The 16,672-nt window shown below is 42.6% G+C and overlaps 2 protein-coding genes across 2 annotated transcripts; one reads left to right on the top strand and one right to left on the bottom strand.

Moving 5' to 3' along the window:
- The first annotated feature begins 5,430 nt into the window (after positions 1 to 5,430).
- Positions 5,431 to 9,786, top strand: emp1b (epithelial membrane protein 1b). Its single transcript, XM_085784879.1, has 5 exons — positions 5,431 to 5,569; positions 7,285 to 7,372; positions 8,092 to 8,200; positions 9,093 to 9,233; positions 9,364 to 9,786. The coding sequence occupies exons 2-5, from the start codon at positions 7,295 to 7,297 to the stop codon at positions 9,525 to 9,527; spliced, it is 492 nt and encodes a 163-aa protein (XP_085641005.1). The 5' UTR covers positions 5,431 to 5,569; positions 7,285 to 7,294; the 3' UTR covers positions 9,528 to 9,786.
- A 957-nt stretch (positions 9,787 to 10,743) lies between these two features.
- gsg1 (germ cell associated 1) lies at positions 10,744 to 16,145 on the bottom strand. Its single transcript, XM_085785441.1, has 6 exons — positions 15,630 to 16,145; positions 14,779 to 15,100; positions 12,258 to 12,305; positions 11,983 to 12,147; positions 11,765 to 11,876; positions 10,744 to 11,396 (listed from the first exon to the last, which is right to left on the bottom strand). The coding sequence occupies exons 2-6, from the start codon at positions 15,071 to 15,073 to the stop codon at positions 10,931 to 10,933; spliced, it is 1,086 nt and encodes a 361-aa protein (XP_085641567.1). The 5' UTR covers positions 15,074 to 15,100; positions 15,630 to 16,145; the 3' UTR covers positions 10,744 to 10,930.
- Between the last annotated feature and the right edge of the window lie 527 nt (positions 16,146 to 16,672).

The following is a 16,672-nucleotide window of genomic DNA, read 5'->3' as shown; positions in this document are numbered from 1 at the left end:
AACATACTCCTGAAATTGCCTCTGTCTGATTTCTCTTGAAGCTCAGGCAGGCAGTCCACAGGGCACATGAAGAGTTTATGTCTGTCTGCCCGTCTCCCACATGTTTGGCTTTCCCTCTACCGTATGATTTCTCTCCCCCTCACTTTGCATCTAATTTCAGGTTTCATCAACACTTCTGTGTACATTTTATCCAAATATGGTAGGCCTACGTGTAAACAGCATCAAAAAAACACATTTATTCGTCGTAAAACAGGTCTAAGGAACAGAAAATTGTTCATCATTATTATTGAGAGCAGCAGTCTAATAATAGATAAAAAAAATAAAATAATAATGCCTGCAAAATTCAAGTCAAGGAAACATTAAAACAACAAAATTGTGGTAGAATAGTGAGAATAACATTTAAACTTAGAAATCAAGTGCAAGAATTCTGTATTAATTTAACATGAAGTACCTACCATAGATTATATAGGACCATAGAGCTTTAAATGTTACGCCACTTATTGGAAAATATGGAACACCATTCTGAATGTGATTATCCTTATCAATACTTGCTAGAAGGAAACAATCTCATCTATTCTTCTATTATCTATCATTTTAGGCAGCATGGTTAAATCCATGTTGCCAAGCTGCTCTGACATCTTGAATATGCATGCCAGAGAAGAGACGCCCTTCAGTTCCTAACTGATAAAATGAGACTGAGGTTTCCTTCAATTAACAAGTTACTGTGGAGCAGCAGAGAACAACGTGGACATACAGTGGGGAGGTGACCATTCCTGGAAAATGAAAGTGATGATCATGAGAGTGAGAAGGCTTCAGGTCTGTGAGAGTGTTTCTCTAGCATGTCGCTCCCTTAGAGGTTGATCAATATGCAGAGTGTACGAACGTGTGCCGTTTGTTTGTCTCGATGTGTATGGTACCTATAGGCTGCATGTGAGTCTGAGCTCATGTGTGCAATTGTGTGTGCGGTATCTTATTATCAAAACCACCCTGGTGACATGGGGAGCATGGAGGGAGGGGGCGGCGGTGGTGGTCAATTTTTCCAATTAGTCAACAGCCTGCGGTCAGATGAGAGTTTCAACACAAAAGCACTGACATCAGACCCTTTTGTTTGCTCTGCCTCATTCAAACTCACATTCAAAGTCTTTGACATTACCCCTGAAAATCCAGTGCTGTATACGCTTGGGCTGGCTTTGTTATAGAGAGTTTAGAAATCTCAGGGCAGGGTGCAACATTGTGTAAGACAGAGAAAGAATGAGCAGAGTGAGACAGTCATCCACAGACAGGGAGCTTTACTATTGTGTAAAGCAGCAGTGACTTGGCTGTGGTCAGGCTCGCTCCCCTGGCATGTAGGCACTGCTGCGCTGCCTTTGTTTCACACAGTCGCGTTGAAACACTCCCACATCGAGACTCCTCACAGACACCTTAATTAAGAGATTTTCTTATTAGTCAACCCAAAAATAGTAGTCTGTCCTCCTATAGGATTTGTTATCCTGTTTACATCAGCTGTACATATAGCATCTAAGCCGCCGCCCCTTTTCGCAGCATGAGTCTGACAGATTAATGTCTGACATTGCCAATTTAACAAACAAGCAGTAATTAAGAACGCAAGACTCAGAGCCACGGCTTTAATACAGAGGATGCAACGAGTCATCTGTGTTAGAGGAGTGCCTGCTCAAGACGATGGAAAAGCGATCTCCTCTTGATCGGCCAGTTTTCTCAGTTTCCACATTGTAATGTTGAATTCTGTGTACTTCAGCAATTTTGGAGTCGCTGATTCGACTCTTTAATGATCCCACAGTGTACAGTAAAGTGCACACTGGAACTAATACAACCACCCTGAGCCAGCCAACCTTGAGAAAATATTTCAAGGAATCATCATTAATACTTGTGCACACAACACTTGGCATCTCAGACAATATCACAACTGTTTCAGTGATCCTTGAGGACTCTGGTTTTTCCAGTACCGATCAGCAATGGCAGCACGACAAAGGGCTGTTTGTCGAGCGAGCCTCCCCATTGGTCTTCCTCAGAAGCTTCACGGGCATGTGATTTGTTGACTTGTGTTTAGATCTAAAAAATGTGTTGTGGCCAAACTCCTGTCCCGCCCCCCTGCTACATGCATGCAGCAGTGGTCAAAGTTTTTACTCTGAAAAACGATAGCCGACTGACTAATGCATGACTCATGGTATTTCCTCTCCTGAAAATATACCCAGGGCTGAAAAAAGGTTTGATTCTTGCATAACCGATGTAGTTTTGGCTCCACAGGCATGCACGCTGGTTTCACTCAGCGACTCTCAGTGCAGTCTGCAAATTTATGCTGTCTGAAGGAGTGCCCTGTCACACTGCAGGGTACAGTGTGAACCACAGCCTACCTCACATCCAAGGTGGGGTCGACACGCCTAGAACAGAATCAGGTCCAACCACATTCTCCACTCTCCCCTCCCTCTTTTTCTCAGTCGGCCTCTCTCGTGTTTTTCGTCACTACGTTGTTGTTCGTTACTATTTTAGCTAGGTTTACCAGATGTGGTGTGGAATTGGAGGGGATTAAATAACTGTACTCCAAACTGACTTTCTTTCACATGGGGATTTGGGTGGGACACTCAAGACGTTGAGTAGTATAGGACCGAGGCGTGGTGTTTGAAATTCAGACTGTTGATCATGAATGAATAAACACTGTCACCCCTCCTCACTAGTCAGATGGGTTGTGTATTTAGTTTGGCCTCTGCAAATTTTGATAGTGTTGTCATGGAAATGAGTATGTTCATAGGGCGCAACCTGAATCTGAAAGCGTTGCCATGGCAGAAGCGTCATTTAGTTAGTCACTTAAGAGTTGTCTATGTTTAGCTTATGATTTTTTTTTTTGTTCTCCATGGCAACCGTGTTGAAATACACACCGTTGCGCTTAAATCTAATCAAAGCAGAAGTGCCATGGTTTCATTCCTGAGATGAAAGATCCCAGATGACAGTGTTTGTGTGTCTGTGTGTGAGACCCGATGAAGCCAGCAGAATGTGGCCACACGAGAGGCCCTGCTATAAACTCCAGCAGCTCTGCTGCTGTTTGAGGTCACTGTATTTGCAGGTAAATTATTTCTGAAGCCTGTTATTATGCTGCCGGCTAATACCTAAGGCTGAGGCAGGCTGACATGATACTGACCAGGTACGTTTGACTCAGACCTCTGTTGGCGTATCAGCATATTTTTATACTCACCAGAAGCAAACAAGCGACCTCAGTCTCCCAGTCCGAACCCACAGTATTTTTGTCCATCTCTATCTACGTACTTGTTTATATCTGACTTTCCTGCCTGGTTTTTATTAGCTTGCTTGCCTTCAGCCATGCACGCTCATATGCTGGTATTTATTCATATTATTCTGCTTCCTCATCTTCTAAACATTTTTGGGAGGTTCTTACTCATTCATAATGTGTCCTAGAAACATCTTTCAAACTTCAAATTTTTCAGCTCATTGAGGCTTCCTGTGGGATCTTTTTAATATTCTTCCTTTAAAGAGGGGGGCAAACTCATTCTTACATTCACCTAGAAACTTCACTCAAATCTATCAATCAATTCTCTATTCATACTTATACTGCTGTATATTTAAGCAATACATCGGAATGAAGAATGAATGCCCGCAGCTGTGGTTTAATGAGCGTATACCACGGCCTGTCGTGATGTATTGCTTAAATGTATTTGAGGTGTTTTCAACACTTACACTTTAACTGCTTTCACCTATTACATGTCAGTAGAAACTCACATTCATTTTTACTCATTAAACAACAGGCCAGCTGCTTTTACATCTGACACTTCACCTGACATTTTAACCACTCTCCGGCTTGACGCTTCAACTGCTTACATTTCACGTTCAGATCTTCCACTTCAACTGAAATTTCAAATGACTTTAACCCCTGTCACATAAACTGAAATGTACATTTTCATGTTTTACTCTTCAACGGACAATTAAACTGCTTTTAGTGGTTAGATGTTAATTGACACTGCTTCCACAGCTGCTTTCATCTCCGACTCCTCAAATAACACGACTGCTTTCAGCACTTACTCTTTAAATGACAGTTAACCTTCTTTCATTTCTTTAACTGAGTTTTCATCCATTTTCAGTCATGCACTTCTGTTTTAATGACGATTTTCACCTTCTCTCTGTTATTTTATTCCTACTGCCAATTACGCTTACAGCTGTTTCAGTATCTCAGCAGACCTTTTTAAAAACCTGTAAAATCACTGCTTAACACCATAAATGGATAATTATTGTTGGTCTCTACTCACCAGTTGTCCCCCAACAGTTTTAAAATTGAGCCACATCATAAATCTATAACTCTGGGTCAGATCTATTTGAGTTTGCGTGCTTTTACCATAGTATGCTGCGAGTTGGGTTTGCAATTTTGTGAATCTATTCCCCGCTTTGAATGTGTTTACAATATGAAGAAGGATGATTATTTTAGGATGACATGAGAATCTGTTCTCTAAACACAACGGTAATGTCCAATCAGTCTTCCTCTTTGTCATACAGTTAGAGGAACATTTTGGATTATTAGATCACGAGCATCTGGTATTGGGACTCGTCTGCACCATCAATTAGCTCTACAACAAACACAAACATGCAATGATGTGATGTGACATTGGCAGGTTAAGTTAACAGAGTCTCCCTTAGTTTAATATGGTGTCTAATCTGTATGAAAGCAGATCACTGTGACTCATTGGAACCGCTAAGACCACATTAATCACCAGCAATGAAACAATGATAGGGAGTAGTGAGTTAATGAACTGACAGCAGTGTGAAATGTTTCCAATAACCCCCCCTGCCAAATTCCTCTCTCACTACCTTCAGGTCTGCCATCTTCCTCTCTCCCTCATTCTCACTCAAGCTATGACTTGCGCTCATTGGCCCCCACCTCTTTTTCCCTCGCAACCAACAACATTCCTTCATCCTGAAACCTCTTCCTCTGTAACAAAAGCGGGAAAACACAGAGGGTGGTGATCGGGAGGAAACACCACACTGGCGGTGGCGAGTGCGTGTTTGTTCATGTGCCCAGGTTTTACAGTTTGTTTATATATTCGACAGCGACGACGTGATTGAGATTAGGCCCGGCTGCAGTCTGTCGCCATGGTAGCATGCGTAAAAATCACTGTCAATAATGTCCAGTGTTGTGGGAGTTCCCACCTCAAACACCACCAGTGAGTCATCCACCGCTCTCCTATAGAGAAGCACCACCATCAGCTTAGTGACAAAGACATGAGACACCAAACACATGAGGAAAATCTAACGCCTGCCCACAAAAAGAAGTTGTTGAAATCGTGGCTGGTTTGAGCCTTTGCATGTGTGTAAAGCAGACAGAGAGAAACAGAGGGTGGGACTTGGGGGGCGGGGGGGCAGAGAAGAAAAAGAGGCAGAGATGTGAGCAAGTGAGAGGCTTGTCTGGGGTGTGGACTCAAGAGGAAGGCGGAGTAAAAGTGGGCAGAAGGGTAGATTCTAGTGTTTGTGCATTTAGACTCTGAGTCTGAAATTAGTGTCATTGAGAGCAGGAGGAATTAAACTCGTGGAGACAGACAGCCACTAAACAGTAAGTCCAAGATTCTTCCTCTGCTTTTTCACTAATTCTTACTTCTCTTCTGCTGCTTAACACTGTGCTATTGGAACAGGAGCTGCCCTGCACTTTGGCTTCACTATCTAAGTTTTCCTGTCTATAAAAACAAAATTTAAAAAAATGTTGAGGAACACTGGAAAAACAGGTGTTTTTTTATATGTGTCCTATGAACACCTCGACCTTCACAGGTAACTTTGCTACTGAATTCAAGTAACTTCTTCATTACTGGGGGGGTGAGGCTGCTTTCCAGATGTGCTCAGGCAGCTGTTAGCTTAGTGAAGTGACAGGTCTGGATGTTAAACTGCTAAAAGGGCACAGGACTGATGTTTTTTTTCTCTGAGATGTCTACCACTACCACTCTAAAGTCTGAAATCGTCAGCCACATGTATTCTATTTCGTATAACGGAAAATATGCCACATCTAGGCCAGACCTAAAAAGCCCAGCAGGAACAGCTGACACATCTTGAGTTTTCAGGAGAGATTTTTCTCTTTTTCTTTTTGGAAAAACATTTGATCAAAGCTTTCAACAAGTGTGTTTTAAATTAAAGCACCCAACTGCTGAGCATTCACTTGTTATTTTTTCCATCCAGCAGTTGTTCATTAAAGTTCATCTGTCACAAGACAACTTATCTGTATTTGTGTGTGCAGCACTTAAGGCAGAAATTATACAGAGCAAATATTTACTAGCTTTATTTTTCCCTTCACTGTAATGGTCTGAGGCCGATGAAAGGTGGGAAACACGTCTTGTAGACGTCAGTGTCAGGTGTGATCACATGTGTATCAGTGTGCCCTGTCTGTGTGTGAGCGTGGTCTCGTGTGAAAGAGAGGGAACTAGCAAGCATGTGTGTGTGTGTGTGGGCCCAGCCCTTGACCACTCCTTCACCATGGAGAGAACCGGCACATACCAGATGTGCCTCTTCCGCTATTCACACCCAGAGCAGCTTCCACACTGGATGCAGCCACACATAGTTCACGTGTAAATAAGAATTTATACCAATAAAATCCCTGAGATTAGGCTCAGTGTGTGTGAGTGTGGGGTGTTGTAATTCAGAACAAGGGGGATTGGGCGTGGGTCAACAGGTAGTCTCTACAGTTATTTTAAGGAGTGGCAGATTTCATGGAAGCACCAGACAAGCCTGAACCTATCTGCCTGTTATGAACTTCCCTCCTGAGGGTTTTCTCCCTCTCAATACCAACAATCCAATCTGTCAATGCAGGGATGAACTGATTCACTCCACTGATACGCCACAACAAATACACAGCAACACGTATATAGACGTATACAATTTATCTCACAGTCTATTTTCAGGCCTTTCACTGGGAGTTCGCTCGCTGTAACTCAAAGTAATTAGAAGTTGTGAGGCCACACCCTGACTGGGTGCCAGGTTTGAGCCCTGCTTTGAGTGTGTTTATGAAGCTTTGTGTGTGTATATGTGTGTGTGTGTGTGTGTGTATGCTTGGGGCTGTCATTAATGGCTCCCTGTCCGCAACCAGGAAGAGAGCCTTTGTTGTAGACCATATTTTATTGTTACTTACTTTTCTTTTTTTTTTCTTTTAAGGGTGTGTATGCATGTGTGTTTTTTTCCTTTAGGCTTGAATTGAATGAGCCTTCCAGTTAAATTCATATTGCATAATAATAAAGGTGGAGTGGTGTAACGAGTTTGACTTTGCACCTCCCTTTCCCCATGCAGCACAGTCATCATGCTGATCCTTCTCGCTGGCATCTTTGTCCTGCACATCCTCTGCATCATCCTCCTCCTGGTGGCTACTATTGACAATGTAAGTAACATTGTGCAAGTTTTATCTGCACATTCCTGAACAATGCATCATTCCGCTACACAGACATATACACGTATACACAACCCTTACAGCCTCTAGGCACACTTGCCGTGCGCGTCCTAATCCCCAACTTCCTCCCTCGTTGGAGTGTTAAAAAGACAGTGGTGAGGAGTTATGTGCAGCGTTAACATGCTGACAGAGAGCAAAGAGTGGAGATTGATGAGTGATCAGCTGCTCACCTCTCCGTCGTCACTCGAGGCCTTCATTCCTTCTCCATCAATGGTCCAACTGTTCTTCTCGGGGCCACATATCTGACATTCCTCTACGACAGACGGGGGCCGGCCACTGTGTAGTCACCTGCCGTCGCATCTGTAGGTGTGAGCGTGTAGACGGCAGACAAGGTGTCAGTCACACACAGTGTTTCCGGCACATGCAAACATGAGACATTCTTGCGGCGTTGTTGTGATTTTTTGCTCACCAGACTGAAAACCGTGGCTCTGAAGATGAGCATTCCTCTGTTTGATTATCGTCCCTTTACCTGCAGGTTCATGACAGGACACAGAGTTGACACACACAGCCACACACACACTGCTTGGTTCTCCTGTTGTTGTTTTTTTGACTCCTCTAGGGTGTAAGATGCCTATCGTTAACTATGCAAGCACTGTATGAGAGCTGTAACACGATTTGAAATGTAAAATTGTGCACTTGTCCCTTCTCAGGCCTGGTGGATGACTGACACTATCAGCACTGACATATGGGCCCGGTGGATACTCCAAAATGGAAAATGGAACTACACCGATCTTCCCACAGGCTCACACTACCCACAAGGTAAGTCTTGTCCTGCAGAGACGTACTGTAGTGTGAGAACATGTTTCCATGTGTGTAGCACCTGAACTGTTTGTTTCATTGGTCTTCAGCCACACTGCATCGTGTGAATGTAGATTTCCCAATGCATCTTTGATTCTTGGGTGGCTGAAATACCTGCCTGCCATTATTTACGATCACAAATAAAAACATGCAAAGATAGCCTACGATAAGGAGTGTTTCATTTGTAGTTTAATGCTCAAAAACGCTTAAAGCTAATGCTTCACCGGGGTCATGTGGGTGTGGTTTGATATCAGGTTTAAACAGGAAACAAAACAACTCACCAACTGTCATCAGATCCCCAATTCAAATGTTGCCAAGTCCTGTGCATGGAAATATGTGACATCATCTTTTTTTTTGCTCGTCTTGTTGGGTAGGATCCTTTTATTCACAGTGGGAGGTTTTCATCAGATGAGTCTCTATTGTGTCATCGGTTTTTTGATCCAATCAGGAGGACTAATGTTTTATGAGCTGAATAAATACCCTCAAGTGATATGAAAAGGGTTTTTTTTGTAGTAGAGTTGTAGAGTTTGGTATTATTGTGGCTTCCTCTATTTATTTATGTCTTTATGTTCATGAGCCGTTTCCAGTGATGGGTAGAGTTTTGATTTTGCTGTAATTCCAACTTTTAATCCCCGAAACATACTAAAGGAAATGTTGTTTGTCTTTATATGGATCCATACTAAGGATGTTTTAAAATCCTAAAACGTTTGGGTTGTTTTATATAATTATTCCTGAGATTCCTGCCACTGTTTTAACTGTTGCTTTTAGTGTTTCCTAGAAGTAACAATATAAAGACACACACCCACATTGCATCTCTGATCATGTTGCTCTCTCTCTCTGGCTCCCCCTGCAGATTACCTCCAGGCAGTGCAGGCCAGCTCTGTGCTCGCTTGCATATTCTGCATCCTGGGCATCTTTGTGTTTTTGGCTCAGCTCTTCACCCTTGAGAAAGGCAAAAGGTTCACCATCTCCGGCATCTTCCAGTTCCTTGCCTGTGAGTATTTGTCTGCGTGTTTCCTTCCCTGATAGAGTCATCTTTCCCTCTCTGTATGTCTTCTTCTTCATCTCACTAACGATCACTTCTCTGTCCTTCCTCCCTGATGTCCTCGTTTCCTTCTCTGCAGGCCTGTGCATCATGATCGCAGCCTCCATCTACACAGATCGCTTCCACATCGATGAGAGCACCGGTTGGTATGGTCACTCCTTCATCCTGGCGTGGATCGCCTTCGCTCTCACATTCATCTCCTCCATCATTTACTTCGTGCTACGCAAGAAGACAGCCGCGTGAAAAGGACACTAGAGAGTGCTCCAACCTGCCCAACATCTTTGGCTGGATCGTTTCTTTCAGCTAAAATCTGGGTTTAGTTACATTGAGTTAGTGTTTTTATTGGCCTGTTTTGGATACCAGGTTTGAGCTGCTAATGTTTATTCAGCTACAGTTACAGCAGACCTCTTGATCCTCTCAAATGCATACTGCTCCATTCCACCCAGTTGTATTTGAGTCTATTTTCTTGAAGGCATCAAATGATTAAGAATATTTTTGCAGTAATCTATAAAAAAAAAGGCCTTAATTTTTTATAAATATGATCTGATAGATTAAGATCCAACCATGTTTGTCTTGCAACAAAAGCAGGTTGATGAGTGAAATCTGTAAAATCTGTATGTTTTTTTTGTTTGTTTTTGTCTACATCTGTACATTTATATATGTGCTGGATAAAAAGGGGAGTATAAAGGAGTATGATTTTAGTATATATATATAGTTTTTTCAATATTATATTATTAGTATAGTTCTCTGCTCTGTTCTGACTTGATGCAATGTGCCACTAATTAAACAGAGTGCAACTACAACGTGATGCCAGCTATTAAAGACAGATTGTAGATTTGTGAGTAATCTGACAATAATACTACACAGTGATATGTGTTAAATCAATGGTGTAGTACTGTTTGTTTTCCAATTATTTGTGGTGAGGAAACCATCAGACCAGTTTTAGTTTTCAAGTAAAATGTCAAGTCATAGTCAGAACATTATAGCTGTCACCCTGCCAAGAACCATCATAGCAATAATGAAGTGATATAAAGTGGAACTTTCTTCTGATCCATCAAAATTATGACCTTGTGAAAACTGTATCTGTTACACTAATGTATGAAACTTTTACATAAATCTAATATCATGTCTGGCTGTAAATGCAGCCTTATACCACTAATGCACCAACCTGTATACTCTCAATCAGCTCTGTTTCTACATGATGTGACTCTTCAAGTGTGAGATATGCTGTGTAAATATTTTCTCTTCCCCATAACGCTCCATATGTCACTGCTGATTTATTTTTGCTACCGTTACTTGGCAATGGCAATGACGATGATTTTTAATACATTAAAACTTGATTTTAAACCAGTTGCTGAAGCTGTTATTTGTTTCTTTTCCATAAGATAAAATGTTGAGTTGAGGCTTCAAAGTGTATCTCTGCCTCATGTTCACTTTACAAAACTGTGGTGGACTCCTCTGAATCTACATTTCTCTTCTTTATTAGAACGGAGTGATTATGATCAAAGCCAATTATCTGGATTCATTGAATCACTGGATTTGCACTGTAAATTCAGAGCACATGACAAGACCATGACAAACATTGAACTGCAATGCCAAGACGGGCGTAGGTCCTCTGAGAGGCTCCAGCCTGCATTAGTAGTTCATCATAGTGGGCTGTAGTCCTCCTCTCGTCCATAACGGTCCACTTGGTGCCTCGGCAGGGTCATGTGGGCCGAGCCAGACGGGGTGGGAGAGGGGAGGGACAGGCGGTGGAACGGAGACGCGGGTGCAGGATGGCAGGGGGGAGGAGGGAAGGAGTCCGAGTGGGCGAGAGGAAGGGAGTGGGAGTGCGTGAGTCTCGGAGCGGTGGAGGGCGGTAATGTGGCAGACGGGGGCTCGTAGTAGGGAGACAGGTGGGAGATCCGGGGAGGGGACGGAGGACAGGCCAGGTTCATGGCTGGGTTGGGAGGGGTGTAGTAAGGAGCCGGTGGCAGGAGCCCCACAAAGTTAAAGCTGCAGGCATTAAGAGCAGAGGCACGCCTCGGTCCCACCATCAGGACCTTCTTGGTGTAGTTGTTGAGTGTGGAGACCCCGGCCGACATGCACACAGTGAAGGCAAACCAGGCCACACTGGAGACAGAGACAGAGACAGAGAGGGACAGGGAGAGGCTCAGAAACAGGCTGTATGTTGGTGTTTTTGAGGTTACATGAATTTTTATATATACACATAAAAGATTTGGATTCCTGTTCCTACAGACGTGTCAATCAGAATAAACTGTTGTGGTTTTTTTCAGCTGATTAAAGGACTCAACTACACAGTGCCATTAAAGAAGTCTTTCATATCCAGAATCGATATATCCATGTATTCTGGTCCAGGTCTGATGGAGAGAAGGTAAACTGAGGATCTGTGTGTGTGCGTTGATCCTTGTCACTTATCCCAGTTTCAATCGGACCCCATTTGTGTGTGAGATTTGAGTCTACGTGTAAAATGAACTCACTAGAAGGCCCAGGAGTAGCCGTAGCTATGAGGTTTGAAATCCTCGGGTCCCATTGAGACAGTGGTCTGAAACACCTGCATGAACATCATGTGACCCACCATCCCAAGCAGACCTGAGGAGAGAGAGAGGAAAAATAATTTGTGTAATGTAATACAGCTCGTCCTATGAATCTGTCACTCTGATTCACTTATCAAGGGGGGAAAAAAACATTGCTCTACCTCCCAGGACTGTGAAGACAGCAGCAAAAGAATTGAGCAGCTGGCCCCAGCGCTGCGTAGAGGGGCAGCAGGCCCTGATGCACAGCTGCACAGACAGCAGCATGCAGCTGATTAACAGCAGGCCTATATACATGATCTCCAGTGATAGAGACAGCCACATCATTGCTGTGGAGGAAGGACAAGGATAGTTTAAGACATGGATTTTAAACCAATTGGTCAACTGAGAGCAAGGTGCCCAGAAAGATGAAGTGATGAAAAGTGATGAATCCATTTACCTTTCTCAGATCCTGGAGTCAAAGTGTGAAAGCCTCGACACTTCTCTTCTAGAAATAAAAGAAGCAAACGTCAATACTGATAATAAACCAGCCTTACTAACAGAAAGGTTATTTGCACCGGAGAGCTTTTAGCAGAGCCCGCAGCTGTTTGAGTGAGTTCACTGTATTCAGCATCTTTTCTATGTATCGCATAGAGGTTATATCATACATTTAAATTAACACTGCAATCAAATTACTGTGTGACCAACCAGATTTAGGTAACAGTCTGCACTAAGTGTTTACACTGCCTTAAGTAAACCGATGGGAGATTATAAGGAGGATTTGTTCCATATAAATCTGGAAGGGAGGGGTCAGCAGGAAAAACCTTATTTGAACCAAAGGACTTTGTCATTGTGCTTCATTTTTCATTCTGGTAATGCTTTCATTTTCACTTATTCTTTTCCATTTGATAGCATTTTGTTTTCACCCCTGAAATGAGTTTTTTCCCCCCACCACCACCTCTGCTAGCAATGGCATTAAAAAACACGCACAGCAAATAACCAGTCTCTGCTGTCAGTTAAGCTTCTTTGTGGCTTGTTTACGAACGTGCTTACATGACAGCTGCAATAATCACAGCAACCTATTTGGCTCCAAATTACGGTGGCCGTAAAAGAGAGCAGATGCAGACAGACAAAATACGAGCAAATGAGCAGAGAGAAAGCACATTCACCAACACGCAAAGACAGCCATTCAAATGCTTTGAATGACTGGGCTATGGCAAAAGTAAAGCTACTATATAAAAATCATCAATATAATATGACTGGCTATTAGAGCTAAAAAAGATAAAAATTTGAAGCCATTAGTGTTAGTGGAATCAAAGCAGTGAACACAACTCTCACATTGTTGCATTTTAAATTGATAAAGCATGCAGATTTCTATTTATACATCAAGCAATTTAGCTTTTACTAAGCAACATTAACATTAATTGTGAGCCGTGCATAAGTCCAGTACTGACCGGCTCAGTTCAGCTTTGTTTTTAGTGTCCGACACCTCCTTAAGGAAATATCTGGTCCTTTAGCAGCTTAATATTGCACTAGATTCACATTCAGTAGGATGTTAGCTTGTTGCTAACGTTGTCTGTGCTGTTTGGTGTTGAACATGTGGTGTTTTGTGGGTTTTAACCTTTTTTAAGGCTTTTTCCTTTCAATGTTCTACTAAAACTGACTATAGAGCACTGACAGTAAACCCAAAGTCAAGTTGCAAGGCAGAAATGAGCCCAAAGTTAAAAAGCTGAGGGTGATAAATGTTTTTGGGCTCATTTTTAATGTACGGTAAGTCTATTGATTATTGCCTCTTTGAAGAAAAGCATTTTTGCAAACTATTAGAGCAATATATGTTAGATATTCAACTTTAATAATAAAATAACAGTTACACTTACACACCTTTAAAAACTACACATTATTAAGAATTAGTTCCATCATAATTAAACACTTGGCTACATTATCATTTATAAAGAATTACTGTGCTGTATCAGTTCATCCTAAAGGGGAAATTTGCAGCTGTTAAAGCAAATTCACCTCCATAATGAAATTTCTTTTCACTGCTGCCAACAATCAGATACCAAACCACTAATTACATAATGCTGACTGGTCCATATAATTGACAACAGAAGTCAGTGGCAACTTTTGGCTGAACTTCAGTATCACTTAAACTCGGTTGCAAATCAGCTGCAAATGAGACGATGAACACCAGGCTGATGTTTGTGAATCCTATTAACCTTTCTTTCTCTCTCTGGGTTTCTAATCCATAATTGAGTCATGCTGTAGAAGTCTAAATCTCAGCGAGCAGAACACACACAAGTGATAATCCTCTTTGTGGCTGAGCGTGCACGCACACACGCGCGCGCACACATAACACATTCAAATTCACATCTACACACACTAAATTAACACACCTGAGACCTCAATTCACACTATCACCTTGGATTTCCTCTCCTGCTGTGACCTATTTCATTGTCTATTGCACTAGTGCGACACTTGCAATACAATTTGTTTCACCCTGTTGCTGTGCGGATCCTCATCTTACCTTGAATATATCCTCCACCTCATTCACACACAACCTGATAAGCACATATGACCAGAGGCACACATTATAAATCCCTTACAATGATACTGATTGTATGCCGTGACCATGACCATGTGTATTGCTGAGTAGGCTACAGTTGCTTCTGTTTAGATTTCTTTGCACAAATCCAGTTTCTCTCATTTATTAATTTCCTCTATCTGCTTAATCCTTTTCAGGGTCACTGCTGACATGCGTGGGCTTTCACTCATTTTAACGCTTTTTAAAGAGACTATAAGCAACTTTGTCCTCTGACAGTCCTTAGTGATCAAAGAGGACTTTTATGTTGAGCTGAAAGGACCGGGGAGTTTATTCTCTCTCACATTTACCTTTTTAGACAGATCTCAACAGTCCAAAATCAATAAAATGTTCTTAATGGTTCAAATCTCTTACACTTCTACCTATTTTTTTCCCCTCTCACCCCATGCGTCAGTGTAGATGTTTTCCTCACAGACGAAGAACAGGCCGGTGTGAAAGGTGGGGAAGACAAAGCGGTCGTCGCCCGTCTCCCAGGAGAACTGCATGCTGGAGGAGTTGGAGACGCCGGGGACAGGGATGCAGTTGCTGTGCTTGGTGGGCGAACAGAGCGGCTTGGGCACCTTCTGTTTACCCACGCACCAGTAGGAAGACATGATGGCAGTACCGCCCAGCAAGAGAGAAACAACCGTCTGGATGAAGGAGAGGCGAGGGGAACGGATCTGCTGCAGGAACGCCATGGCGCAGGGGCTAAAGGAGGGCTTGGACTGGTGGAGGAGGACAATTAGCGAGGGAGGGAAAGAAACACAGAGATGGTCAAATGTGCAAAAACATGTCAGCAGTGGATGTTACAATAAAAGTCTGACAAGTGAATGAGTAGCTCAAGTTTTTCATTGTTGGACTACTTGACTTCAGGTACACTTCCACTGTCACTAAGACTATCAGCAGCATGTTATTAGTCTCCAAGGAGAAGCAGCTCTGCCCAATTGCCTGAGATGATTAGTGAGATGTTTGAAAGAGGAAAGAGCGGGGGAGCAAGCAGTTTTACATGACTAATCACATCTACACAATAAAAGAGAGTGTGACAGAAAATCAGCACACTACTGGTAATTGGTGGGAAGACAGACGTTAAATCAGAGGAAAATAGGTGAAAATTGCCGTCACGGTGGAACCCCTCCAGGAGACAGATGCTCAAAACCAAAACCTCTGAGCACTTGATGTCAAGCAGTGAATCAAATATTAAATTTGAATGAAGGGGTTAGGTGGGGGGTGGGGTGGGGGGTAAAAAGCACTCACCTCCTCTAGACTCTCTTCCGTCTCACTTTGTCCTGCGTTCTTTCATCATGTAAGTGAGGGAGGTGAAAGAAACATCCAGCACCGCTCCTCTGCTCGTCTGCGCTCCCTTTCACTCCTCATCAAATGCTCAGAGTGATGGAGGATTTTGGCCGTCACAGTGACCTCTGCCAGAAGAGTGACTGTCAGTCTTTATGATCCCAGCCCAGTGGTCAGACACAACTGTGAGCACGTCTCTCCCTCACACACACACACACAAACACACACAGTCTCGCTCCTCTTTAATCCATCAGTATAAATCCAAAACAGACAACTCTGTTCCATCTGTTTTCATTTTGATTCCTAGACTTATTTTGATCTATTTCATTTATCTCCCCTCCTCTTATCTGCCCCCTCCAATGCTTTCTGCCTGTAAAAACATTCAGCACTCAGTTTTGATGTGTAAATCGACATGACCTTGAAAGGTTGAATCAATATGGCAGAAACACACTATTACTTGGGCAATATTGCTTCGTAGCACCATACATGTCCAACATTTTCCAGTGACAATTATTTGTCTCCGAGAGGTGGACATGCTGTTGCTAGTCAATAATAATGTGTGTGTTTTTTTTTAATCCTCTAAACCAATGGTTCCCAGTGTTTTCTGTGTGTAGCCCAAACAGATTAACTGAACTGCGCCTTCATCAATACCGCCCATCACTGTATAACAGTATTGCTCCAGTAAAGTTTTCATACAACGGTGCTATCAGTTTTTAACTTGGTTTGCTCAAGTTTGTCAGATGAATGGATCAACTATTTCAGCTGTTACATTTAACCATTTTGAGGGGCCATTGGTACATTTTCTCTGCTGCTGAATGTGGGCGGGGAGTGGGGAATCGTCACTTGACAAGAGTTTCAGCCGTCATTGTCTTTATAATAACAAGGGTTATCATACGCTCTCTGAGCTTCCACACTGTTGGCTTTAGTGAGTCACTATCAGAAAGTGAGAAGGCATGCCGGGACTCACTGGTTAGCACCTTAACATCCATAGAAAAAAAACTAAACAA

The sequence above is a fragment of the Trachurus japonicus genome, chromosome 8 (genome assembly GCF_045865225.1).
Source record: "Trachurus japonicus isolate A0001 chromosome 8, Traja_1.0".
In the NCBI taxonomy this organism is placed as follows: Eukaryota; Metazoa; Chordata; class Actinopteri; order Carangiformes; family Carangidae; genus Trachurus; species Trachurus japonicus.
The sequence above is the reverse complement of the archived record's forward strand: the minus strand, read 5'-3'. Positions and strand labels throughout refer to the sequence as shown.

What these genes read in the sequence shown, in the direction of transcription:
- gsg1 (XM_085785441.1), bottom strand. Translation starts at nt 15,073, where the DNA reads ATGGCGTTCCTGCAGCAGATCCGTTCCCCTCGCCTCTCCTTCATCCAG. An exon ending in CATCTACACTGACGCATGGG is followed by an intron (nt 12,306 to 14,778) that starts GTGAGAGGGGAA and finishes TTTTATTTCTAG; the next exon opens with AAGAGAAGTGTCGAGGCTTT. An exon ending in GACTCCAGGATCTGAGAAAG is followed by an intron (nt 12,148 to 12,257) that starts GTAAATGGATTC and finishes CTTCCTCCACAG; the next exon opens with CAATGATGTGGCTGTCTCTA.
- emp1b (XM_085784879.1), top strand. Translation starts at nt 7,295, where the DNA reads ATGCTGATCCTTCTCGCTGGCATCTTTGTCCTGCACATCCTCTGCATC. An exon ending in TGGTGGCTACTATTGACAAT is followed by an intron (nt 7,373 to 8,091) that starts GTAAGTAACATT and finishes GTCCCTTCTCAG; the next exon opens with GCCTGGTGGATGACTGACAC. An exon ending in AGGCTCACACTACCCACAAG is followed by an intron (nt 8,201 to 9,092) that starts GTAAGTCTTGTC and finishes CTCCCCCTGCAG; the next exon opens with ATTACCTCCAGGCAGTGCAG.